Source organism: Antennarius striatus, chromosome 7 (genome assembly GCF_040054535.1).
Source record: "Antennarius striatus isolate MH-2024 chromosome 7, ASM4005453v1, whole genome shotgun sequence".
NCBI classification, from domain to species: domain Eukaryota; kingdom Metazoa; phylum Chordata; class Actinopteri; order Lophiiformes; family Antennariidae; genus Antennarius; species Antennarius striatus.
Genome location: NC_090782.1, coordinates 16,528,102 through 16,553,956, shown reverse-complemented (window position 1 = coordinate 16,553,956; position 25,855 = coordinate 16,528,102). Strand labels below are relative to the sequence as shown.

Here is a 25,855-nt window from a genome sequence, read left to right as displayed (position 1 = left end):
CCTCTTGTGAGAGCGATATTGTAGTAACATCTCCCCTGAAAAGAAGGAGTCATTTAATTCTTCTGCACTGATTCAAGGAACATGATCTAAAAAAAGGAGAGCAGGGTTTGTGTCTGTTGGCAGGGGGCCATCAGGCTGTTTGCACTCTTCACACAGGAGTGAGGTAGTTCAACAGGTTTGTCATCCACACTATCAACACAATAGGGTCTTCTGTAGGACAGACTGCAGCTATATATTTCACACAATGTTAAACTACTTACAATGACAGCTGCTCTTTTAGTATTTCATTTACAATGTTACATCGTCACCAATGACAGTCAATCAGTGGGCATGAATAAAGTTTTTAAATGAAAGTAGCGGTAGAACACTTCATCTGTTACTGTTGACGTAAATGTGAAAAATGGGGGGAGTTTCAATGTTATGACACAGATCCTGTAATTGTTAGAGAGCGGAGGTGTGGTGATATGGAGAGAGGAGTCCTGCCGTGATAAAATCGAGCTTTCAATGCACAAGCTTCATAAACCAACAAAATTACATCATTGCTTAAAAAGAAATGTTTAGTCAGGTTCACAAGGACATTCTGCTAATTTTCCTTATCAAATGGACTCTTAATATTAGAAGTGAAGCAAGACATCTACTGATATCTTATTTACGGTAGTCCAACAAAGAGTTTAAACCCAAAAGGTATTAAATTTCTGAAAACCCAGAAAACAATATTTTGAGAATTTTTAGCATTCCACTTAAACAATTATGTTGGGTGATTAATCATATTATAAATAACCTTTTGTTAACTAGTTAAATGTATGATGGTCCACCTGCTTATGCTTCACTTTAAATAGTATGAGGGAAAATTACTGTTGAGTGGCCACTGGTCTAATATTATAAAGAAAGGAGTTATACTATATGCATTTTGTTGATGTTAGTTTATTTACTACACAGCCCAGTTATTCTTCCGTTTTCATTAGTGATTGGCTTATCATTAAATAGATTTTAGCCCAATTTATCAAACCATAATGCCAGCATGATTAAACACCAGCAGATGAACTCCCACAAGAAATGAGACAAAGTTCATCTCAGTGAGAGCGCTTCTCATCCAGACCTGGGTTCTGTACTGAAGCAGAATGGTAATGCTGGCTCTACAGCTGCTGTCAATGACTCACGGGAAACGGTGACCGGATCTATTCAGTGACTTCATACTATGGCATGCAGCCAAGCTCAGAATCAGTTTAACTGATCAGAAGCAAGCAATAATGTTACCACAATTCAGAAAAGTGAGGATAGGGAAAAACAGTCGCTGCTCGTCAAAGAAAAAGGTTCACTTCCGGGGAGCTAATGTCTTGTAGGTAACAATCTTACTTATGAGATGTTTTAATTTTTTTTATATCACTGAGCTACGCCTTCTTGTGTGGTCAATTAGAACCACATATTTTAATATTCTAGTTTGTTCAATTAGAAGTAAATCTTAAACTTCTAATACAAACAAAATTCTGCCAACTTGATATGAAAAACAGAAGACATTTTAGTGGCTGTTGCATCTTTGCAGGATAAAATGGCATAATAAGCATGTCAAACATTTATTATTATACATGTGGAGTAACAGGCCACAGTCATCTGAAGGGATTTTTTGTATTTCGTAGCTGAAGAGGAGCCGGAAAAGGGTGAGTCTGTCTATTCTCAAGTGGAAAATACATTTTTGCACTAGAGGATCTCTCTGCTGCTCTGAAAGAATGATTTGCAACCATAGTCAGCTTCCCAACTAAAATGAGGATGAGATTAAAAAAAAACCTAAAAGAAATATGTGGGGTGTGCCAAATTACAACTTGCAAACAACTCCTTCCGCATTTGGGGGCTCCATATTTTCTGGCACAAAGTTGAAAGCAAACACCAAAATGGAAACAGATGTTGGGCGAGTGAAGCAGCTCCACACTGCTGTATATTCCATGTTTTCATCCATTCTCTCATTCTGTCCCACTATGTCCTCTTCACTGGCCAGACATAGCAAGTGGGGGATGGTACAATAAGAATAAAACAATGGTGGTAAAAGTGAAAAACAGTGTTGTGAAATCTGTTCTGTAGGTTCTTCCACTGTAGGAAGAACCTACAGTGGACAAGCAGTCAGGAAACTTGAAGAGTTAACTCTTAGTGTGAAGATCATAAGAATAAAGATAAAGATCGACCTTTATGCCTTACTAAAACCCGTGCTGCATTGGATGATAGTGAGCTCTATACAGTGAGAGTGATATGATTTAAGATGAACTGGATTTTAGTACTGCAATAATGCAAATCAGTGATACAGAACCACAACAACATACATAACAGCGTTGTGATTGCTGTTACTTGGTCATACACAGTGGCTTATGCCACAAAGATGTTAAACCAGCCAACTTCAAGCAACACACCTGAGTGGAAAATGTCCCTTGATCCAGAGGCTTGACTCTGATCTGGGAGGAAATTCTGATTTTAAAAAAAAAAACCCCAATATGATGCAAATCTACTTTGTAACATCTGTTCCTCATTTCTGAGAAAGAGGATGTTGTAGAACCAGCACAAATAGCTAGAGGGTTACTAGGCGAAAGGAGGGAGGCACTTTATCAAAACTGGAAAATACAAAGCAAGTGAGGGGGAAGTAACGAGCGACCATCTCACTTTACATAACATTTAGGATTAATCCACCGAATGAAAGATGATGTAGTGAGTCATGAGGCCTTGTGAAACTACTGAAATAACATGAACAACAAATACGACTCTTTTCTCTGGATTCTACAATATGAAATTCACAAGGTCCCTGTTTGACGAACCTGAGCGTTTAGAAATAACAGTATCACTGAAATGAGAGAAAAAATATATTTGGCAACTTATATTTTGAGTTAAGTAAGACAGTATGTGGTGATGTACTGTAGGAACAAATATAGGTGAGGTGTTTCACATCCATACTGTGTATAATGTACCACCTACTTAAAATATAAATTAGGGATGGATAGAGACTACTGGCACAGACAGAGTTGCTGCATTGCAACTGCTCATATCTGGTGACCACACTAGTCAGTGAGTTCACGTTTGTTTCCATAGCCCATCAACCAGACTCCCTGGCCAGCTCAAGCTTCCTTGGATTCAAAAATAGAAAATCTCAAGCAGCAAACAGCTTGCTAGTTACCGGTGATTAACGCACGTTAGCAGGCAGCTAGCTGGATACTTAACTCATAGACAAATAAATAACTTGAAACTAAGAACTGGCACAAACTCCTGGTTTACAAAACTCACCTGAATCGTGGAGAGTCCTTCAAACATTCCTCGAAATCCACAGTTATCTTCATTTTGCCACAGCGAGCAAAACCGCAGAGTTGCGATCTCCTTGATTATAGACAGTAATCCAGGCTGAGTCTTTCTGGCTAATTAGCTTGTTTGCTAACGTTACTGTACCTCTCCCTTACCAGCTGGTTCCACTCTGTCACTACTCTGCTAGCTAGCTAGCCTCGGGGGGGCCAGCGGCTACGATCAAAAAGTCACGACAATGCAACCATGAACGACTGTATGTTCAATGTATAATTCCTCAAAACGGAAAGAAAAAAAAAAACTATTTCAGACGCAGCAGTCACAAGTGAAAACAGTGAGCGTTGTCCGGTAGCTACACCAGCCAGTGGGAGAGGAGCGTTTCTTCAACGCAGATAATTCAACCTCATACAAAGATCATCTATTTTCCCAGTTCCTGAGATCCAGTTTATGGATCTACAGTACCGTAGTCTCTTCTGTGAATTTAATTTAATTTAATTTAATTTAACAAAGACAGGAGTAATGAAAGTGGTTGCCGTTATAAATACATAGGAGTAATAATAACAATAAGAAGAAATCGTTTTATTGATTTTGTTTCAACAACTTTTTTTTCCAAAGTATGGACATTCATAATCGATTCATAACTAAAATAACAATGACACATTTGAGCACGTAACCCTAATAAAATTCGTAAAGCTTGTATTGATATCAAGGTGGGAAATGCTAGTGAACTTTGAAATCTGATGAAAGAATTATTAAATGGTAACCATCTAATACAATTGGACTCCAAAATATTTTATTTATAGTGAGAATATGTATATGTTGTGACAATGCTTTAGCATATTCTTTATATACCTGTAATTACTGCGTCGTGCCCGGAGTGTCCCCCGCCTCACGCCCTGAGACTGCCAGGATAGGCACTGGCTACCCCGCGACCTGCGTTAGCGTATTAAGCGGGTTGGAAGATGAATGAATGAATGTTTATTTACTGCTCTTTCTTGACAAAAGAAAATTAGAGAAATTAGTCATATTTTATAAGACCATGGCTATGACAGAATATTAACTGCTAAATGCTTCATGATGAATAAAGTGATGGCTACCCTATACTGTAATTTAAAAATGTTATGCAGTCACATGAAAAAAATGTTCTCCTGCTGAGAGTGAAATGCAACACCGTCATCCTCTGTCTTCGCATACACGATCTTTGTGAGAGTTGACAGGCGCTTCCTGAACCATAAGAATCACTGATGACGCTGTACAATTACGGCGGCATCCTCAATACTACATTATCATCATTAAGTTCATCATCAAAGTAGAAATTGTAAGGCTACTTAATTGTTAACAAATGAACTACGGTTAAAAAAAAATAATCCATGGATTAAATAAATTCCCTGTCACTGGCATAAACACCGAGGTTTATTCTAAATGACGAGCTAGACAGGACGATGTGACCATACATAGCTTTTCAAAACCTGGAGAGAGAACATGTCGGATAATCCTGGCGCGGATGTGGTTCTCTGCTTTATCCTATTAGAATTACTCCAACGGGAGTGAAAACTCAAGTGAAAACTCAATGTAACACCGCCATCTAGTGACGGCCGCATAAATTATCACGTTGTAAAACCCCTCGATATGAGCGTAGCAGGCTTACAAAGGGAAGGAATCCCATAGTTATAACCTTTGATGTGACTTGTAAATCAATGACAGTCATTTATTTACATGGTATAACGGATAATTCAGATGCTGTTGTAGATTCTCATTCATCCAGGTCATGGTAAAGTTTGTAGGTTAAATCTTCAAACTGAAACCCAATGAAAATATTACACTATAAAAATATATTGAATATGAAGGTTAACCAGGGACTGTCACCTGCACTAATAGACAAGAGCTAAAAACTTCAAAAATATTTTGACAAGTAGTGCTTATATTTCAAAACTACTTTGCACTGTTATTTTTTTAATTGAAAATGTAAGTTAAATTTACGAAATTTTAGAGTCAAAGTCATTTACAGAGGCTTGTATTCTTCAATTAATGATGACAACGGGAAAGTTGTCTTCTAGTGGATTTACTCAGTTGGTGTCAAAGAGATTGGAGAGTTTGGTCCTGACTCCTGATGTTCACTGTTCAACCTAAAGATATCCGTAACTTCAGGTAAAACAACCCACAAAGATAGCAGTTTGTAACAACATCTGTTTAATGGTAGGTCACAAAAGAAAACAAAATACCCACAATCTGATGGATTAAGAACATGCAAACTGGAAATATGCGAAAACATGGATTTGATATCGACTCTGTCATTCTGTGACAGACACAGAGCAGTCTCTGGACTGTTTGTCATTAAAAAAAAAAAAAAACCGTTGGAGAAGAAAAGCTTGAAAACAGAAAACAAGACAGTGTACAGGTCACACAGTGAAAAGAAAAAAAGCCACATGGAGCATAGCCCATTCATTTTACGAACTTACATAAATGCATCAGAGGCACATTAGACAGAAAATAACCACCTACAGGGTGATCATGTCAGTCACGTTTGGGACAATCTCGTCCTTCCGTCTTAAGTTAGAAAATAAACCTATATCAACTTCTCAGCAGGTTAATTTTCTGTCTGTTTAACAGTAGCATCAAAATCTGGATTTCCACACATAATTGTCTTTTCTACAATCATTGGAGTATTTAACTGTTTACCCAATATACTGACTTCTGTTTGGTTACTGGAAACTGCTTGAAATCTTGAAGCGAATTGCCACAAAATACAAAACTACAAGGAAAAAAAACTGCCAAGGGCCGTTTGTAGAAGTCACACCGGTGATTGTTTGTTTCCATAATACAGAGCTTAACACTTTGTCACAGTTAGGAATTAAAGGGTTTTAAGATGAAGAATCACAGCACAAGACATAATCAGGGTTCCTGTATACTTTTCTCTGAGGGCTTTGTCTCTCCATGCATGAGTGGAGACTGACGATAGTACCCGAGCAACTGACAGTCATCAATAATTTAAAGATTGCTATTAAAGTCACACAATGATCATTGTCTTTTTCACTCATTATTTTGTCAAATCCAACAGTTGTGAAAGATGTAAAACTTTTTAAGCAAAGAAGCACCAAAATTATCCCAACTCCGATAAATTAGTGGTCAACTCAGTCTTAATGTGCTTTAACTTAAGTCAGTAGTTTTAATGACAAATCTTACCTTTACATTACGGGGTATACAAAACAATTAAATAAATCATACATCCTTAAATAAAGTGTGGTGGAGTAAAACACAAACCGGGACATTGTATCTTCCTAAAAGAATGTACTGGTAAATTCTGTTTGGCAAAGCTTACATGCGATGAGTTTAAGTTATTTAATGGAGAACATGGGGCATTAGCTTGAGCTTGCTGCTCAGGGCTGCGGCTCAATAGACAGTCCTGTTGACGGGTAGCTCGTCCTACACCCAGATGCGGCATATCTACACCATCTCAACTAATATCTTAATGTCATAACATCTTTTGAGCCAATTGTAAGAGCATACTGCTATAATTAGAAAATTATCTATTAGGAAAGCCTATATCCCAGAAAGCCTGACTAAGTCTTCTCAGAATATTTTGAGAAATAATAAATGCAATGACCTGTTATCGCCTTCCATAAAAGAAAATTCAGGACCAAAGCTTTCAAAAGTTTTTGTTTTTATAGAAAACCCAGTGACAAATTTTATCAGTAGATTTTGCAGTCTGGTTCTATGAGGTAAGATTGCTTTTAAAATTTCCAGAATCAGAAATGAAATCTTGTGTAGGTTCTTGTTTGTAAGGAGATACACAGAATAAATGTGAATTTTAGTTTAGTTTATGCGATCTAGTTTTATACTTTTCAAATGATAGCTCACACATTACCACCGTTGTGTCAATATGAATAACACACCTAAATTTGCAGGAAAACCACAGGGTAAAAAAAAAGAGATTTTTTTTGAAAAATCAATTGAACTAGGGATCACTGCATCTAAGTTTACCTCAAAAAGTAGTGAGCAAAGAAAACAGCAGTGGTGTGGGTCACGATGAAGAAAATGCTGTCTCAAGTTCAAACAGTATAAATCTTGGTGTCATGCCTCAGATATGCCTTTAGCAAGGGTGTGGGGTTTCCCCTGGCTTCCTTTAGGACTAACATAATGGCTCTGTGGCCTGGAGGCTGTGGAGTGGCCTCATGGGAGTCTCGGTTATCTGGCAGGTTTTTTTTTCTCCTTTTATTTTAAAAAAAAGAAGCCCTGATCCTCCTTTCAAGGTCAAAAAATATGTATTCTTCAGTATGACGGAGGTTGGAGGGAAAATTCTTGGCAACAAGGGAGGGAGGGACAAGGAGGGGAGCCACAGTCTTCACGTGTGTGTACTGATTCTGGGAGGGAAAGATCAGTGCATTTTGAAGGTTATATTGCACAGTTGTGAGGAGAAGTAGAGGCAGACGAGTGACCGCAGGGTTGTAGGCTGTCGATGGTTCTTACACATGTGGTGAGGTGGTCCTGCTGCAGAGAACGGACTTAAAACACAGAGTGCAGTGGCATTGTCTTTTTGGATCTTGAGTCGACACGCAGGGCTGAAGGCCGGGAAGGCCTCGTCTATGAATCCAGAGAATCAGCTAATGGTTGAAAAAAATGACAAACAGATGGACAGATGTGGGGACAGATGGTCAGAGCTAGATTGACAATGTAGTACCTATTCTGCTCTTTGCACATGTTCTAATTCTTCTCATAATAGCTACAGGGAATAAAGCACATTTCATAATTAACCATTTCTTTGGACACATATCATAACTATTGTACATTTTTTTTCTCTGTGTTGGGATTTAACATGAACTTGATTATGTAACTTTCTCAGTGGGAAACGTTAGCATTGTATTCTTTATGTCAGAGAAAAAAGTAACTTAAGCATTAGCCTTAGAAAGGCCAGTCTACCTCTATCTCTTATGGTGATGAAATATTAGTACACGCCTTTGCCTAACTGGAATCCGTGTAAATATATCAAAACATTTTCAAACTGGTGTGTTTCAATGCAGCCTAATCCTTAATAAGACAATTGTGCTTCTCATATAAAAACATGTTTATAATTGCTGCAATCAAGGACAGCTTTGCGCATATATGAAGTGAAGGGAGCCACAGATAGAAACAAACATTTAATTAAAGCACATGCACAAAGACATTGTGTTTCATGCACAATATCTTCATTTCTGAATTTATAGCTTACACACCATTCTTATGCTGAAAAACTGTTTGACTGAAAATCAATTTAATTATTTTGATGTGTAGGACTTCTTCTTTCTCCCTACCTTCCTGTGGTGGGTCAACATTTATCTCCTCCGTCTCTTCTGCATCTTCCCTTGTCTCTTCTGTGTCATCTTTCATCTCTTCATCAACATCTTCATCATCTTCCAGCTCGTTCGCAATGAGCTGGCGTGCAAGCTTGATGTTCAAGCCCTCGTTGTAGTGCATTTTCCTCATCATCTGAAAATGCTTCTTCTTGGCTGCAGAGGAAGATACCATTAGAAAGATTATAATGTGCTAAAACCAAAACATTTGTGCAGAATTTAGGGTGAACAATTGTATTGTTGACATGGTAAAACCTGACTGACAATAAAAATATCCAATGAAACATTGTTAAGACTTCATTCATGGAAGTGTCTCTTGTTTCTATGACAGATTACTTTGTTTGATCAAAAAGAAATTGGGATGTGGCAAAGAAACTAAAAGCCAAGGGCTTATTTCAAGTCAGGTAAAAAAAATCTTGAATAGCACTAAATCACAAGTGAAATTGTCTCAAGGCACTCCCCAAAAGAGAAACGTTCTACTCAGAATGGCTTATTCTACACAGACCCAACAGTTCCCCCATAAGAGAACAGGAGAGAGAAACAGCCCTTTTAGAGGAATAAGCCTTGAGGACATCTTGAGTAAAGTTTGCTCTTGTCTTACAAGATTGAGACTAAACAACAGTTTTTGTTCACTGTATCACAGAAATTGATAGAAACATTCACATGTACTTCGTTTTGTCCATGAAATGTATCCTTTATCAACTCATAGGACTTAACATGACAAAATGTTAACCACCCCATATTCATACATAATCTTAACTGTGAATCAGTCTTTATCTACAGCTCTGAACCTCTTTAAAGTATAAACAGGTCTGCCGTTTTATTCTATTGTTAGGTGTAAATATATGAGTAAGTTGCCTAGGCTCATCTGTCTTTGTGAATGTCCTATGAAACTGGGCTAACAGCTCTGTATTTGAGAGCAAGAGGTATGAGAGTCCACATGGATGGACAATGTCAAAGAGTTGTCAGTAGCACTGTCTGGACATGTCTCATTGGAAGCTAGAGAGGTCATCAGCAGAGAGCTGAACATTCAAGCCTTTTGCCAAGTCAGTCAGTCTCCACCAGCGCCTCAGTGTCACTGTGTTTAACCTCCCTCACTACTGCAGAGGACACTGCATTAATAGTGGATGGTATAATTTAACAGATGCTCCATCAGCAACAAACAGCCACTGCTGTGCAGCATTATAGACACATGAATGTGCTGCTGATTACTGAAGCAATACAGTAATCTCTCGTTACTTGCAGTTAATGCGTTCCAGGACCACCCGCAAATAACGAAATTCTGCGATATTGCAATGAACTATTTATTTTAATATTTACGGTAATTTAAAAGTTTATGAACCCTCCCCATATTGATATTAAATCACCTTATATCTGTATTACCATTCCCCACACTCTTATAGATTGTTTACAGCGATTTTAAGTGTTTCTTTAATACACGGAAGTGCGCTGCGTTCCGAGACTCGAGGAACGCAGTGCACTTCCGGATGCTGTCAGCCAATAGAATGTGCGTACGGTATCACGTGACTACCTACTAAAAATCCAAGATGAGGTGAAACTGGGCATCTTGAAGCTCGAATGCACAAGGGATTAGAAAACTTCATATAATTTAATCATGATACTATGTAAATAAATGAAGGAATTAGTATGTTTAGATTTCATCAAATAAAGGAAAATAATAACACACATACCTTGTTCCTCAGGACTGAGCTCCTCTTCCTCCTCTTCCTCACTGCTCTCTTCTTCATCCTCCTTCATAAATCGAGGCTCTGAGCCCTCTGCCGCCGCCAGCCTTGAAAGATAAAAAGCATAAAAATTCAATTAACTGCATCTTTGGAAAATTTCCATTCTTTTTTTCCCATCATCTAAAGTTGTTGCAATCATACTACATGTAGAAATGATGGCACAGAAATGCGAGACCTTGCTAGAGTCATTGCAAAGAGATTAAAATACTTTTGAGGAGGCGTTCATGGACCATGGGAGGAACACAGATGGAGTGATGAGGTGAGCAGAGACAAAGTCAAAAGATGTGAGTGTATGCGAGCTACTATCCTCATTTTTCACACTCACAAGAGCTTTAACAGCAGAGGGCAAAATGAGCAATGGTATTGCTGATTTACCACCGAATGGTGGTAAATCAGTGAAATGGCCTCAGAAAAGTAGACGGGACAAACACAGATAGGAAGGGATAGACGGTGACATTTGTTGTTCCAAAGGACAGTTGGATGAGTGATGGATAAGAGATTGAGAATTGATATTTGAAGACATAGGGACTGAGAAGCTGCTGAGTTATCACAGAGCTTCAGTGTAAAACAATGGAAGACACTTTAGTGTTGGAAGAAAATGAACATAATCTAATTGTGTTGCAGACCTGGAGCTAATTGTTATCCTCTGTGGGACACATGCTAAACTAGCTCATTCTACTTCTGCATCAGTGCACTTATGTAAGCATGATGGCCCACAGCAGGTATGAGCCATGCAGCCCTTGCGATCACTTTGTTTCATGTTTCTTATATGGAAATACATAAAGTATGTTGTGGGTTAGGATTAGGCTCTATCATCTTTGCCACTAGGCCTAAAAAGATTTCTAGGGAGAAACACTGAGTGTTCCTTTGTGATTAAAATGCTGATCTTTTATTTAGTTTAGGGCACAATACTAATCTTTATGAAATCTCTCTTAGTTCTCTTTCATCAAAATACCTTTATATGGCATGGCATTTAGGTCCACTTAGGTCAAATTCTTCAGGGCAGTGGAAACATATGAACATTTTTCCACGACACAGGCTTACTTTGTCGTAGTGTTTGCATTTCTCATGTTATCAAGACTGCAGTGCATTGCTGCAGCAAAGTGGTCTCTGAGAGTGTTAAAGACGTCAGAGGCTACGCAGTAAATGCTCTAATCAGTTCTATCTTTGTTCAGAGACCAGGACATTAGTAAATGTGTTTCAGTGCGGTTTATCTGGGACACACCTGAAAGTGAACAAGCATCAATACTACAAACTGCATCAGGCACCACATAAAAGAACTTGAAAAGGTTGCAACGCTTTTACAGTAACAAATCATCACTCATTTGATTTTTCCTTTCTTCTCTTTCTCCTTCTGCTCTGGATTTCTCTCCATTCATCAGTGCTTCTTACTTCGATGTGAGGTCATCAGCTGTGAGTCCACTGTTGTTGTCCGAATCACTCAGCGCGCCCTCATCATCGTCATCCCCCAACATCCTGAAAGAGGGAAATTAACTGATTCAAGATAAACTGAAAATGAGACGGGAGTGTGAAGGAAAAATTGGCACAAAAAGAGGGAAACATAACGAGATAGAGGATGATGAGGACAGACAGAGGGTTTGTGACCTTCCCTGCAGCACTTTGACATATTAAATTACAAAACTGCAGAGACATTCCTATAACACCAACACACGGGCCAACTCAACTCTCCGACCCTGGTGCTGGTTTGCACTCTAAATTGGCTACATGATCTTTTAAGGGTAGCTAGAGGTCTGAAGTAGTATGCATTTTTAAAAGTCTATTAAAAGAAAAGTCTTCAGTTGTTTAGTCATTTTAAATGCAACATGCACAACACTCACATTTACAAAATGGTTACGAATCAACTAATTCAATGTTGGAAGTGTTATAAATAGAAGAGACTTAAGGGGAGAGTTTTTCAGAGGAGTGACCTGTTGTAAGGTGTGCTGGGTTCATCAATCTTCATCAAGCCATAGTCTTTGTCGGCTGGATGGTACGTTGCCAAGATGTTCATCTCATCCCATTTTTGGGATTTCTTCCTGAAAAATAAAAACAAAAACAGTAAAAAACAAATGACACTCAGTTTGGATCCCTGTACTGCAGCCACCCACAATCACATCCCACAGAACCACTCAGAGAGCAGAGTGGCCGGAATTAATCTAGGACTGAGCGTGTCCCAGTTTTCACACAGACCACATATTTTGGGAACAGACAGACAACACAGCTCACATATGCCAGCAACAGTGTGATTTATGGTGACTTTCAGGAAGTGAAGGTCGATAAGCTGTGAATAAATAGGGTAAACAGTCAAACAACAGTCTCATTGGATATGATTGCTTTTTCTAAAGTTGATTTCTGTTCGATCTCCCTGTAACACACCTGTTAACTTATTTCCCCAAACGGTTCTATTCTCATCTGGGGTATACTGTCCCCTCATCTTAGTACTAAGAGCTTTGGTTTTAAATTACTCTAACCCTGTCTGACTTGTCAAATCTGTAAAGGAAATGAACAGAAACATGGGCCAACTGTCCACCAAATGAGACATATTCCTAAAGAGGATGAAGAGAACACCTGTCATTATAGGACAGGGAAAAGAAGTCCATTATTCATCTGTCATGAAACTTTGCATTATTACATCCCGCTTCAAAGCGGTGATGTATTGTAATTGTCAGTGTTCGTCCGTCTACCCGTTCGTTAGTCCACCAAATATCTTCGCAACCGTTGCAGATAGAAAGATGAAACCAAAAGCACATTACTCATGCGGCAAAGGGAATGAAAATGAGATGATGACCTTGAGAAAGCTAAGGTCAAATTTCAACTTTTGTACACTTAAGAACCGGATAAGATAGAAAGACGAGGGAGAAGGCCAGTGTGACTAAAACCGTTGATCAAAGCTAGTGCTCTGACCTACTATCATAGATCAAAGCAGAGATCTTTGACTTATGCAAGTAGGTCAGGGTAAATTTTGAATTCAGGGGTGTCGCAGGATGTTGTAGTCTGTGACTGCTTTCATTCTAGTTCTAGTTTGTATGTTGCATCATTTTTAGCTTTGATGTCAGTTGTAATTTTTCATTTCTTTCATCTGTTCAGTGTACTGTATGAATGTGTAGTTTTCAATGTCTCATTAGCACAATGTTGTTGTTCACACTTGTAATCACTTAAAGATAGATAGATAGATAGATAGATACTTTATTAATCCCGGAGGAAATTGAAATTCTTAATTAATACAAAAAGACCATTATGCTTAAGAGCAATCTCAGCTATCTCATCTTAAATTAAACTACCTCTGCACTCCCTAGACTCTCCTGCCAAGGTGCATCAGACCAGACCTTGTTTGTGGAACAGAAAGGTCAGGTATCACGGGAGGCAGGCAGGAGGTAAGACCACAGACAGAGAAGCTAAACTGACTGCCCTGCTCACACAGAGCTCCCCTCCGACCTGAGCCAGGTCGACAGGCATGGGTCGCACAAACCCCCAGGATCAGCTGCAAATGGAGGAGGTATAAGAGCATCTTTCAGTTCACAGAGCCAAATATGATCCCATGGAAAAAAAAAAGTTTTATCAATTCCTGCAATAATCTAACACCTGAGAAGTGAAACCACACACAAAACCATACAACTTGGATTTAACATATCGCAGAGTGTGTTAGAAAGTAGGTGTTCATTAGTCTGTAGTGCTTCACTATAGAATGTGTGATTATGCCACACATCCCACAATCTCTGAAAAGAATCTACCTCCAACATACTACTGTTGCCTCTAAACCCCTGCAGTCCTCTCACTCATTCATCATGAAACCTGTTACGCAATGAAGATCACGTTACCTCTGTAAGAGAAAAGAAGGGCAATAGCAGATGTTAAATATGGAGTTGTATGTGATGATGTCTATATTTCAGAACTAACATTAACAGCCTGTGATAGAACTCACTAAATAGAATGAGTCATCGTTGAGAGTCGAGTTGTGCTATCAGATAGCATAGTCACAGGGTCCAGCTTTGTGCTCATCACTGGTTGAAACCACCTTGTTTTAGAGGAGACAGTGTTGATGACATTAAAAAAAGCATTTTACAGGTCTTTCTTAGCATGCTGTAGCTTCATATTTATTTCATAAATAAATCAGTTTTGACATTGTATTTGCCAACATGTACCTCTGTGAAGAAAGAGAAGTTTCAACCTGTGTCTAACGGTTAGTTTTCAGCACGATTACACAAAAGTGCCAGACAGATCACCACAACACTTTGTGGTAGGGACTTTTTCTACCTTTTCCATAGCTGTGTATATAAACACTTAATAAAGGGAAAATTGCTGCTCTCGTGGCCCATTCCTCAGGATGTAATGTGCATGCTAGAATATTACACAAGATCTGATGGATAGCCAACTTGTTATAGGGCTAAAAGAATTTCCTAAGTCCTCATCATCTGTCAGAATTTATAAGTGCATCAAGAAGCAGAATAATTGATTCACATACCACATCAGCAGTCACGGCAAGTCATGATGGAGGTTTTCACTGTAACACTGTTAAGTAAGTAAAAAATATTGTTTGCCAGATTGAATTCTACCTTGAGCCACACAGAGAGAAAGTTGCAGTAGGAACTTGTGATCTCCAACGGTAAAATGCTTTATTGAATCTAACAAATTTACAACCCTTGGATTACGCTAAATATACAAAATTATTTTCAACCAAAGTAATATTTTTTTTGTAGATGCATTGCTTTGTATTCCCAATGAATTAATAAAGTTCTATCTTTCTAAAGCAGCCACTGCTCTTGATCTCTACAAATTTTGAGACTCCTGTAAAATTTGCCATCAGCTTCATTCGTATTTCCATCAGCAATGATGCTATGTGAGTTAAGTCCCCGTTATGTAAAGTTGGAGATTCACTACCTGCCTGTCAAACTATCCATCACACCACCAAGAGGAGGCCTGCAAGACACTGAAGGGGAGATTGTGTTTCATGGAAGCATTCATGAATTATATATGACTGAGTGTGAGGCCCATACATCACTGTTAACTAAATAGTGTGTAACTAAAAGGATAACAAAGGTTTCAGTTCCTATAAAGTAGCTAAGACTTTACTTTTCCCTACAAAGCTAAATAAAATGAACTGGAACCACAAAGGCAATAGATATACCTGACGGCTCCTTCATTTTCCAAAGTTCTTGTTTTTCTTTAATTTTAGTACCAAAGGGACACAAACACACTGTGTTTTAATGTTCCTGCTTAGTTTTAATTAAGTTGATCATTCGAGACTGGCTGTCTCAAATTACAGGTTATCAATAAAATTTACAATAAAATACAATAAAATAAAAATGGATGTAAGACAAGTATACTCTAAAGGCAGTAACCAAGAGAAACTACTGAAAATTCTATTGTTTGAGTACAAATCACAGACGGGAAGCTGAATTGTTTCAAACAGGTGGTTGATCATATCTACCAGTTTGCTGGGTGGTAGATATTTGTAGATCTAGTTCAGGATATCCCCTTAGTACTACTGAATGAACCAGGAAGGTAATGTGGCCATGTTAGACACAATTGAGTTGTTAAGAACAAAAACATGTCTTGGCTGTTTTAAGGCTCAATGGCTTTGTTGATCTTCAGATCAATTCCACTTTTTAATTTAAAGCCACATATGTCAGTCAGTGATGAAAATGCCATCTCGGGACCATAAAATCTTGATTCTGAAAGATTTGGCACACATTTAGTTGTCCATGTATTTATGTAGCAGTCTGACCAGGAGAGAACCTGTAAACAGCCAGATATCTATCTGTATCATCTCTAACCATGCTGGTCACTAGGGAATGACGTCTAGGTGAGGGTAAAATTATGAAAATATTTGAGCAATTAAAAACATCAATACAGAAGTATTTACAGATATGTACACGTGTCCGCTACTGACAGTGTACATATTTATTTTCAGAGCTGATGACAGCATGGCAGAGCATGATCTACCCATGTACCTCTATGTGTATTTTGTGCTTGGATGCACACAGGATCCTTGCAGAAAACTTTTTCCTTTTCCTTCCTCATCAGTCATCCGTCTGTGGCCTAATTTCTCGGCTAAGGGAATACTGGCACTAGCATCTAGACGTGTCGACACAGGCGAACCAGTATGCAGGCACATAAATTAAGAATCAAAATTTGACACACACTATCAAAAGAATATAGACGTTTGTGCTGTATAAACTGTCAGAACAGACGGAGAAAAGAACTACAAGCTGGCACATTTTGATGTTTGCATAAATACCATATACTGCATTACACAAACTGATCAAAATGATCTGACATATTTTGGTGTACTTGTGCATCTTTTTCTAATGACACCAAAAGACTCCCATTATCAGATCTCATTTTAACTGGAGTGAAATGGCAAAATCAATTTGTGATACTTTGTTAAAAACCATTTACTCCACTGGGTGGAATCTTCAGCTACCACCAAAGATTTGCAAGCATTTGGAAAGTGGGTGGTGTTAATTCATTCGTCTGACTGGCAGGGTAAATCCATGAAAGGCTCAGTTGGTTAATCTATTTTCTACATTTGACAGTGTCAGTGGTGTCAATATTTAAAAAAAGAAAACAAACCATTAAAGAGGAATCTTTATCATCTGGACTAAGGTGGCTTAGTCGAGTCTCTCATAATTACAACTTACAGAAGCCAAGACACGGCCCTAAACTGCTCGATTTGACCCAGAATGTTCTTGACCCAACTTGAGTCTTCTCCACCATCATTCAAAAGCCTTCTTCTGTTAGTTCGGCCACTTGTACTACAAATGGATGAATGAGCCACACTTACATTAATTACTTACAACAAATTACCTCAATCACCCTAACTTGATTGTATTGTATTGCCCTTAATCCTGCTGTTAGCGGTCCTGTATGTCGTTTTAAGCACATCAAAGCATGTCTTCAGTAAACGTTTAACCGTTTAATTGATAAAACTTACTTCCCAACAATATAAAAAGAGACGGGACTAGGGGCAGATAAATAACCACATCAGTGCTGAGCCGCTCTTTAAACACTGAGGTTAGATGTTAGGAACTGCCAACGTGAAGTTAAGGCGTAAACCATATTCACTGTAAAGTGCGTTAGAGTGTGTCCTATTATGGTCATTAACAAGCTAACCTAATAAACGGTTGGTAGGAGTAAATAGTAGCTATTGGTAATATATTACACTAAGGTTTTATTTGAAAGGAAGAAAGGATATTCTAACCCTAAAAAAATAGTCAGAAACTTTCTATGCAGACGAGCTGCTGACTTGTCCTGACAGCCAAACGTCAGCGGTAGCATGACAGGGGAATGTCGGCACAGAGGCTAACAAGTGTGTAGCTAGCTAACGTTATCTTGGTACCGGCCTCACGACAGTTAGCATTAAGAAGAAAACTTACTGTTGGTCATCCTCCGAGAGTCCAAGGGCTTGCTCTGGAATCTCTGCCTGTACGTCCTCGGGTAGAGATTTAACGTTTGTCCCACTGTTCTTGTTTTTCAGAATACCTTTAATCGGCCGGGGAGCTGCCATTCCCACTCGCTGATTGTCAGAGTAGCGCTAGTTAACTATTTCTGCAATTGATACACTTAATACTGTAATTTCTGTGACTCAGTTATTAAAGACAGGTCCAGATTTAATTACAACCCCCGTCATAACGCAGTGCTCTTCAACAGAGTCAAACCTAGGTAAGACACAGTGTGCATCAGTACTGACGCATGCCTCCTCTGTGCTCGTTGACTGAGTGGCGCGGTAACAACAACACAAGCGGGTAGGGTTGACTGTAACATCGCGAGATTTTAAACGCGACTTCTAATCACTTGCCCGTCCCGCTCGCGAATCCCCTTTTTGTTAATTTACTTTTTCTGTAATGTATGATTTTTTTGACATAAATATACAACATAATCATTTTAATATACATCATTAAGTCATTGTTCCAATTGCATATAATTTTATTTTAAAAATCAGTTAAGTAACCTAACCTAATGCTCCCAAGATTTTTCTTCTTCACAAATTAAAACATGTTTCGATAATTGATTGTGGTTAATGTGGTTCAGGAGTTGTTACCCTTAAATTTGAAATTTTCACAAAAATTGTATTACAGCTCTTATTATGAAAGACAAGCTAAGCAGGAATCCTTTCTGTGATGATGAGTGGAGGGGGAACAAACATGTATTAATACATGTAAAATGTGTTTATGAAATGAACTAAAGATGTGAAATTGCTTGACTTCTATTGCAGTCAAGCAATTTGACCAATAGAGACAAAAGTTATAGAGTAAATTCAGACCTAAACGTTATAGGGCCTGTGTAAAACAAGCATTTTTATGAGGAACGTTAAACAATGACAAAGGACTCACACACACACACACACACACACACACACACACACACACACACACACATACACACACACACACTTTCCATTGTCAACATTCGCTCAAGATTTCCTAGTTAAAAGTTAGAAATGTGTCCCCGTACAATAAACTAAATAATGGGGACAAAGTGAAGATCTCAAGCAGATATAAAGTCAAATCCTTCCAAGCTGCTGCATGTGTGGGAACATCTTGTTCCTTATTAGTGTGACTGACACAAATTCACTCACTGTAAGAAGGATGTAACTGATGAGAAATAATCCCAAGCAATGAATATGTATCAGAATATGAATAATGTGATTTTGAAGTGAATTGTCAGTGACTGTGTTGACTGACAGGACTGCAGCATACAACTCCTGTCACAGTAAGCATAAATCCCACTATGAAGTGATGTTGAGCCAGAAACTAAATATACACCAGTTCCAGTTCTAGAACTGACTGACTTTGAGGAACTATAGTTTACACTTACAAAACATATATTCTTTAAATTTTAGTTTGAGCAAGCAATATCAATACACCATAAAGTCAATAATACAGTGTAGTCACCTGTTTATTATTGTCTCATTGAGACCAGCAGACTCATTTAAATATTGTTCAATAGGAAAATATTAAAGAGCAAGAAATGAACACACAATACAATAGAAGGGGTTAAATATGGTGTTGTATTGGAAATAATATATTACAGTAATTTATTATCAAAACAACACGAGTGGAATAGGCCAAGCAGTAAACTTAAATTATGAATAAACACAATATATACTGTATTTCCTCGAGATAGACATGTTAATGTGTAGTTAGGTATCTCTTCATCATGTCTCACATGTCATTATAGAGTAAAGAAGAACAATCAACATGACAAAGGCCTATAAATAAAATTAATTTTAGCACTCGTAAGATAAGAATTTTACAAGACAAAACTGAATTTTTATTTTGTGTCACATATGCACACTGGACATTGCCACATACCTACAATCTTGTACAGAAAGTTCAGGTGTAGACAAATAATTGCTTGAGGAAAGCGTTGCCTTTTGTTCTTCTGCCAGTGAAAGGGAGACAAGAGGACATCCTTCTGATTTCAACTATCACAGAGGACTTTTAGAATAATTTGAAAAAGTTCTATGAATGAAGTTTCAGTGAGATCTGCTAATTTGCATTTGATCTTATAAAATATGAAGCAAGTGGTCCTTCAGTTTCTCAGTATTAAATACCTTTAAGTTCAGATAGTTTGGGTGCTTTTTCCATCTCCGTCTGCTGTCTTTTGTATCTTAGTAGTGAAAGCTTAAATCATGAATTATTCCAATCACTAATGATCCGACACTGCTTTCTATTGAAAAGAGGATGCTCCTCATGTACAACAGAGGGAGCTAGAGATTTATAAGTGTCATCTGCCAAAAGCAACAACATTTTCATCGGAATAACAAAAAATATATATTGAAAGTACATCAAACATAGGTTTGGAATATAGATCATATTTATACATCTGGTTCCGTTGCAGTAAACGTCACAGTGCAACCATTACAGTCAAGACCTGATATTATTTTCAGTTCAAGCAGTTCATGTGACTGTAAACGGCAGCAAATGGTTGAGTGTTGCCATCACGTGGATATGTTTACGTCTGGAATAATTTCCGGTATAGAATGATTGACAGAGATTGTATCCAATCAAATGCTGCAGATTCTTGGGCACGTGTGGCGGAAGTGTGCGCCCTGAAATGAAAAAAGAGGTAGCGAAGGGGATTAAACTGTAACATATCTTCACAGACCCTCATTGAAACGGAATGAAATGCGTGCAGAAATAGTTGATGTCGTGCATGTTCCTTGACAGCAAGCCTAGTAGAGGACATGGATGTTACTGCCAACATTTGAACTACTGGACGAAATTAACCTCTGGGCAGAAAAAAAGGTAAACACCCACGGCCAATCGTTAGCTCCCCGTGTTAGCATCCTAGCATTACGCTAACGCGGGTACAGGACACTGTTTTTGTAGCTAGCTCCACGCCTTGTAGGGTGTCTACTCTGTTATATTTATAACTATATAACTTCACTACACAGCCAAACAAAGTGTAGTGAACTCAAATTGATTTACACGAACGCTACTGGCCATGTATATTTTTGTGTAATGAATAACAACATTATCTACAGAGATTTTAGGTATCTAAGTGTGATTTCTGGTTGCTCTCAACGATGTCGGCGGTATTTTTGTCATTAGCGGTGTTAGCCTCCAATCACAGGGATTCACTTTTGCTAATTAACTAGTTTACCAGTGGTTTTTTTGTAAGTAAAATGGGATTGGCGTCATTTGTTTTTATTAAAGTATTTAAATTTAAATAATTTAAATCGTCGTTGTACACTTGTGTATGATGTCGTTAAAGGCATTCTATTTTATTTACAGTTTTCTTGTTTGTTCGCCTCCTCTTGATGTGGCCTCTTGGGTGAAATGTCTGTCCATCCTGCTACGTTGTTTTGAATCTCAATTACTGTATTTAATTTTCCTGAAAATGATGTATTATGATGTATAGGATTATCAGAACAGAAGTTAAAGGATCTTAATTAGAATGCATTGTCAGTATATATAACATTTGTTTGTAAAATGTCCTCATGTATGTATGTATGTATGTATGTATGTATGTATGTATGTATGTATATGTATGTATGTATATCTATCTATCTATCTATCTATCTATCTATCTATCTATCTATCTATCTATCTTTCTTGAATGTTTTGTAGAACTTGCCAGAATGCATTTACTCATTTGTTTAAAAATTGCTGGTACTATTTAAATCTTTGTTATCATGATTCTCACTGAATTCACTTTGACCATGTCATCATCTTTCATATATAATAATAAATGATATTGATTTAAATTGCTCTCAGATATATGTAATAAAACGGTGTTTCTCACCATTTTGTCTCCAAACCCTTCTAACTGTGTCATTAAGTAAATGGTTGATTTTACTTATTAGAATTACAGTTGACCCTTGACCCAGTTGACCCTTTTTTAATTATGTGGACTGGATTGAACAGTAATTCTAGATTTATCCAATATACTGTATATAGAATTACTGGCATTTAGTTGGAAAGTATGTCAGTGAATTTTTACGTTTTCATAGTGACAAGGCAGCTACTAGTATGTAAATGATTTGTCTGTATTCTGTCCTGTTGCTAGCTGTGGCGAGGGGAAATGTGTTTTCCGGACATCCATCATTCTTGTGTCCTGTTTTCAAGAATGATTTATTTCAGAATCACTTTGAAGAAATCAAGTCAGTTTTATAAAAATGACAAAATAAACTCCAGGATGAAGAGATCAGATTTTAACTGTCAGATAATAAGGTCTCCATGACATTACATTCTTCTCATTCTTATGAATGCAATATCTCAGGAACATTTGATGGATATTTCAGAATCCACAAAGATTAATTTAAACTGACTGAAATGATTGCAGTCTCTTGGTCAGAGGCCAAGGTCACTGTGACATCACAAAGCATGCTTTCTTTTACCATAACTAGAATTAATCTTCCAACTATACAAAAGTGAACTTTAGTGTAGCATGATGTTCCACAAAAAAGCAATTTTTGGTTTTCAAGGTCATAAATCATGAAAAAAAAGTTGAGATTTCTTACAAGAGTCACTTGTAAAGGTCACCAATTATTGCATAAAACGGTGACCCCATTGATTTTTTTTTACACAACATTTTTTAGTGGTTGTGGTACAATATGTGATTGGATTATAACTTGGCCATGTCTGTTTTCTCAGAGATTTTTGATCTCAAGGATATTTTTTTTGGGTTAAATGAAAGTGGGACAAACAGTAAATGAAATTTGCTAAGTTCTGAATTGCCACATTAATCTTGTGTGTATATGGAAACATTGGGGACTGTGTAGCTCCTCTGTCCTTCTCAGTTGTGGCTGTTAGGAAGCTAGGTATTGCTGACTCAAAAATCCAGCTTCAACTAAACTAGTGGTAAATGTGTTCAGAAAATCTATGAAGGCACTAGTTTATCAAAAGTACAAATCTGTAATCTGTATTTCCAAAGACATAGACTGCAGGGTATTTTCTTCAATGATGTGATGTTGATGCAAGAGAATTCAGTTTGCAAATTCATGATTTATATGCTCACTTAATGTATCTGGAAGCTGAAATGCTAATGAATTCGATCTGGTGCCAGCATCCGAGGAGGTGCACACATGTTAAAGGAGATAACTCAAAGACCAGATGTGTAGTGGGGGAAAAAAAGTGAGGTTTGGACAGAGAAGCATGAGTCATCTGAAAATAGCATAAAACAGTCCACAGCACTGACAGCGGAATCACAGTGCAGTTTTTGTGCCTAGTGCTAAAAATGACTTCATTTTTACATGCCAGAAACGACGGACAAAATCAAACCTGTATTTGAAAGATGTTCTTTTGCTGTTTTGTTTGAGCATTTTGCTCAACAAAACGAAAGGCAATTTTCCCTATTAATGTTATGTCAGTGTATAAAGAATTAAGATACAAGTGAGGTTCATTAACTTTCATTCGATTTTTGGTCAAAAACTTTGAATAACATTTTATCGGTTTGTGGGAATTCATACACAGATATTGGTTTCTGTTCTAGGTGGTGTGTTGGGCTCCACTGCAGGCCAGTGTGTATGGTGTTTATGGTTGTGTATTTTTGAGTGATTGGCATAGCAGCGGAGGGTTGTAATGTGATGCCAAGATGCTGCTGTCCCTGGGAATGCTGATGCTGTCTGCCACGCAGATTTACACTATCTTCACCGTTCAGCTATTTGCCTTCCTCAACCTGCTGCCTGTGGAGGCAGACATCGCTGCTGTGAGTAAATCTAAATACCCAGGGGACTATACAGAGTGTGACACTGTAGTCCTTGATGGTCTTTTGTTTCTTTATGCTCCCCAATTGCCAAAAAGGATCCTAGACATTATTTTTTTATGATGCAATGGAATATTTACTCAAAAACATTTAATCTTTCCTTTTTTCAGTACTCATTTGACAACACAACAAAGAACTTTGATGACCTACCTGCACGGTTTGGTTATCGACTACCCAATGATGGACTCAAGGTGAGTGCAGAAGTGTTAACCTGACCAATAGGTTTTTTTTGTTCAGCATGTTTTCCAGGTTACATATCCAAGTAGCCCAGTCTGCTCAGTCTGGGGCTGGGGACCGGAGGGTGGCGGTTTCAAGACTGGAGTGGACCAAAAAATTTGGAGTATGAACTGGCAGTGGAGAGGTGCCAGTTCACCTCCTGAACACTGCTGAGATACCCTTGAGTAAGGCATGTCCCCCTGCAAGTTGCTCATTGAGTCTCACCATGAAGGAGCTGCCCCCCGCTCTACTTTTCACCATCATCTGTACGCAAGCCCCGTGTGTGTGTGTGTGTGTGTGTGTGTGTGTGTGTGTGTGTGTGTGTGTGTGTGTGTGTGTGTGTGTGTGTGTGTGTGTGTGACCTTTTTTATGCATTTTCAAAACTTAAAACATTGCTAATTTGAGACGAACTGTATTCCTAAAAAATCATTAAAAAAATATATCATGCAGTAGCTGGTTGGACTCCAAAGAGCACATATTTTAAAACTACTGCAAAAAGTATTAAAACTACTCTATGCTTGGGCTTTAATGGAGCTCAAGATTCAACGACATGTAATGAAGCTGCTGCCATAAATTACTGCTTTGTCTGTGTTGAGGATTATAGTAATGTGTATTGTTGAAAGTTTTTCTGCCTGCCTCCCTCTTCCCAGCATCCATAGTTGATCCACGAAAGCTCACAAACAGAAGGGGTGATTCATGTCTGATATGTAAGCTGGTCATTGTGGTTTTTCCTTGGTCAGGAGCCTGGTTGTTGTTGTACAAATGCTTTGGAGTAATAGAAACAAGGCAATGACAAAGTACTTGTTTTGCCTTATACTGTGTGTGTTTGACCTGATTAGGTACGTTATAATTAGTTGGACATTTGTAATTACTGCCACTTATTGTACTTTAAAGACTCTATTTTTAGCGTCATCACACCACTATGCAGTCACATAGTGCAGTTTCCGTACTGCCACATGAGTCACAGTATATTTTAGGAAGTGAAGCTCTTGTTGAGATGGTTCTTAGCACTGGTCTAACTTTAAAATGTGAAGATTCTGAGGTTGAACAAACCCTTTATTGTTGTTGAAACAATATTTCGGAAACTCAACAGTTTTACAAAGAATTAAAGCTGGTTAATTGAGTGTCAGAGAATGAATTAATGCCTTTGTTATCCCTGCCAACAAAACTTGTAAGACATCATATAATCGCTCACATTTTTTTTGTGTGTCTGTCCAAAAGATATTTCAAAAACTTGTCAACTAATGAAATTCTGTGAATGTGGATGCGGGGCCAAGAATGAGGTAGATCACATTTTTAGGCTGTGCTCTTGAAGTTCTCCAAAATCACAAAGTGGCTCCTTCCTGTACACTTCCTGTACAGTTTCACAATTTCAGAGAAGATAGATCTCCAGTCAAAATAACTCAAGATGTTCCAACATTATGTGTAACAGGTGATCTGAATCCAGAGCCAATGTGTAATACCATAGTTTCCACACCATAAGACGCACCGGATTGCAAGGTGCAGTCTCAATCACTGGTGTCTATTTTTGTACTTGAACCAAACATAAGGACTACTGTATTATTCGGGGCATGCTGACACAAGTTAGCGGAAGCCAAGCAGTGAGTCTGGTTGAACTTTATTCTACTACGTATTTAAAAAACTTTTGTATCTGAAAATTTGCTGGGCAATTTTTCCATCCAACATAATCTCTCGTCATTGTCGGAGATACCAGCTTTTGTGAAAACTGTGGTAGCCCTTGCGTGGATGGTGAGATGATGCCTTTTCATCAAACAAAAGCACCTCGACGGACCTCCTTGAAAGTGTTCGATCTTCATGTCTTGTGCCATCGTTATTGCCTTCAGTCGAATGGTGTCTGTAGAGACTCTTCTCCCGGCTGTTCTTTGTTCAAGAATCTATTGTTCGGGTTGGCCACCTTGCCTTGTTCCCACAAAAGCTCAGTTTTGTCTTCTTAACTTGGCCCAATCCATTCTCCTGCTTCCTCTACTTCTGAACCACACATTCATGTATTTTGAATTCTCTCGTGCCTGCTCTATTCCAGTTTACAACAGCGTAACTGTTTGCCTGTAGTTTGAATTGTGC

The 25,855-nt window shown here is 38.1% G+C and overlaps 3 protein-coding genes across 5 annotated transcripts in view; 1 reads left to right on the top strand and 2 right to left on the bottom strand.

Annotated features, from left to right (window-relative positions):
* Positions 1–3,644, bottom strand: part of acap2b (ArfGAP with coiled-coil, ankyrin repeat and PH domains 2b) — a 42,095-nt gene extending 38,451 nt beyond the window's left edge. For all 3 annotated transcript variants that reach the window (XR_011036718.1, XM_068319082.1, XM_068319083.1), the window contains exon 1: positions 3,262–3,644. Coding sequence is in view for 2 of the 3 variants with exons in the window: in XM_068319082.1 (XP_068175183.1) it covers positions 3,262–3,314 (53 nt within the window). In the remaining variant the exon portion in view is untranslated. The remainder of the gene's footprint in view (positions 1–3,261) is intronic.
* Positions 3,645–5,446: 1,802 nt separating this feature from the next.
* Positions 5,447–18,054, bottom strand: ppp1r2 (protein phosphatase 1, regulatory (inhibitor) subunit 2). The gene is made up of 6 exons (XM_068320355.1): positions 17,722–18,054; positions 12,274–12,381; positions 11,738–11,821; positions 10,292–10,392; positions 8,562–8,756; positions 5,447–7,874 (listed from the first exon to the last, which is right to left on the bottom strand). Exons 1-6 carry the CDS (start codon positions 17,850–17,852, stop codon positions 7,855–7,857), a joined length of 639 nt encoding a protein of 212 aa, XP_068176456.1. The 5' UTR covers positions 17,853–18,054; the 3' UTR covers positions 5,447–7,854.
* Positions 18,055–20,419: 2,365 nt separating this feature from the next.
* The window catches only part of rnf13 (ring finger protein 13), a 38,055-nt gene continuing 32,619 nt past the window's right edge, over positions 20,420–25,855 (top strand). Inside the window, exons 1-3 of the mRNA XM_068318560.1 lie at positions 20,420–20,595; positions 23,285–23,500; positions 23,668–23,748. Of these exons, the coding sequence (XP_068174661.1) occupies positions 23,387–23,500; positions 23,668–23,748 (195 nt within the window). The 5' untranslated portion in view covers positions 20,420–20,595; positions 23,285–23,386. The remainder of the gene's footprint in view (positions 20,596–23,284; positions 23,501–23,667; positions 23,749–25,855) is intronic.

Excerpts from the sequence above, each read along its gene's own strand:
- ppp1r2 (XM_068320355.1), bottom strand. The coding sequence starts at position 17,852 with ATGGCAGCTCCCCGGCCGATTAAAGGTATTCTGAAAAACAAGAACAGT. Across the intron at positions 8,757-10,291 it reads GCTCAGTCCTGAGGAACAAG|CCAAGAAGAAGCATTTTCAG; the intron begins GTATGTGTGTTA and ends CTTCCTCTGCAG. Across the intron at positions 7,875-8,561 it reads TGTTGACCCACCACAGGAAG|CTGATTCTCTGGATTCATAG; the intron begins GTAGGGAGAAAG and ends TTCAACCATTAG.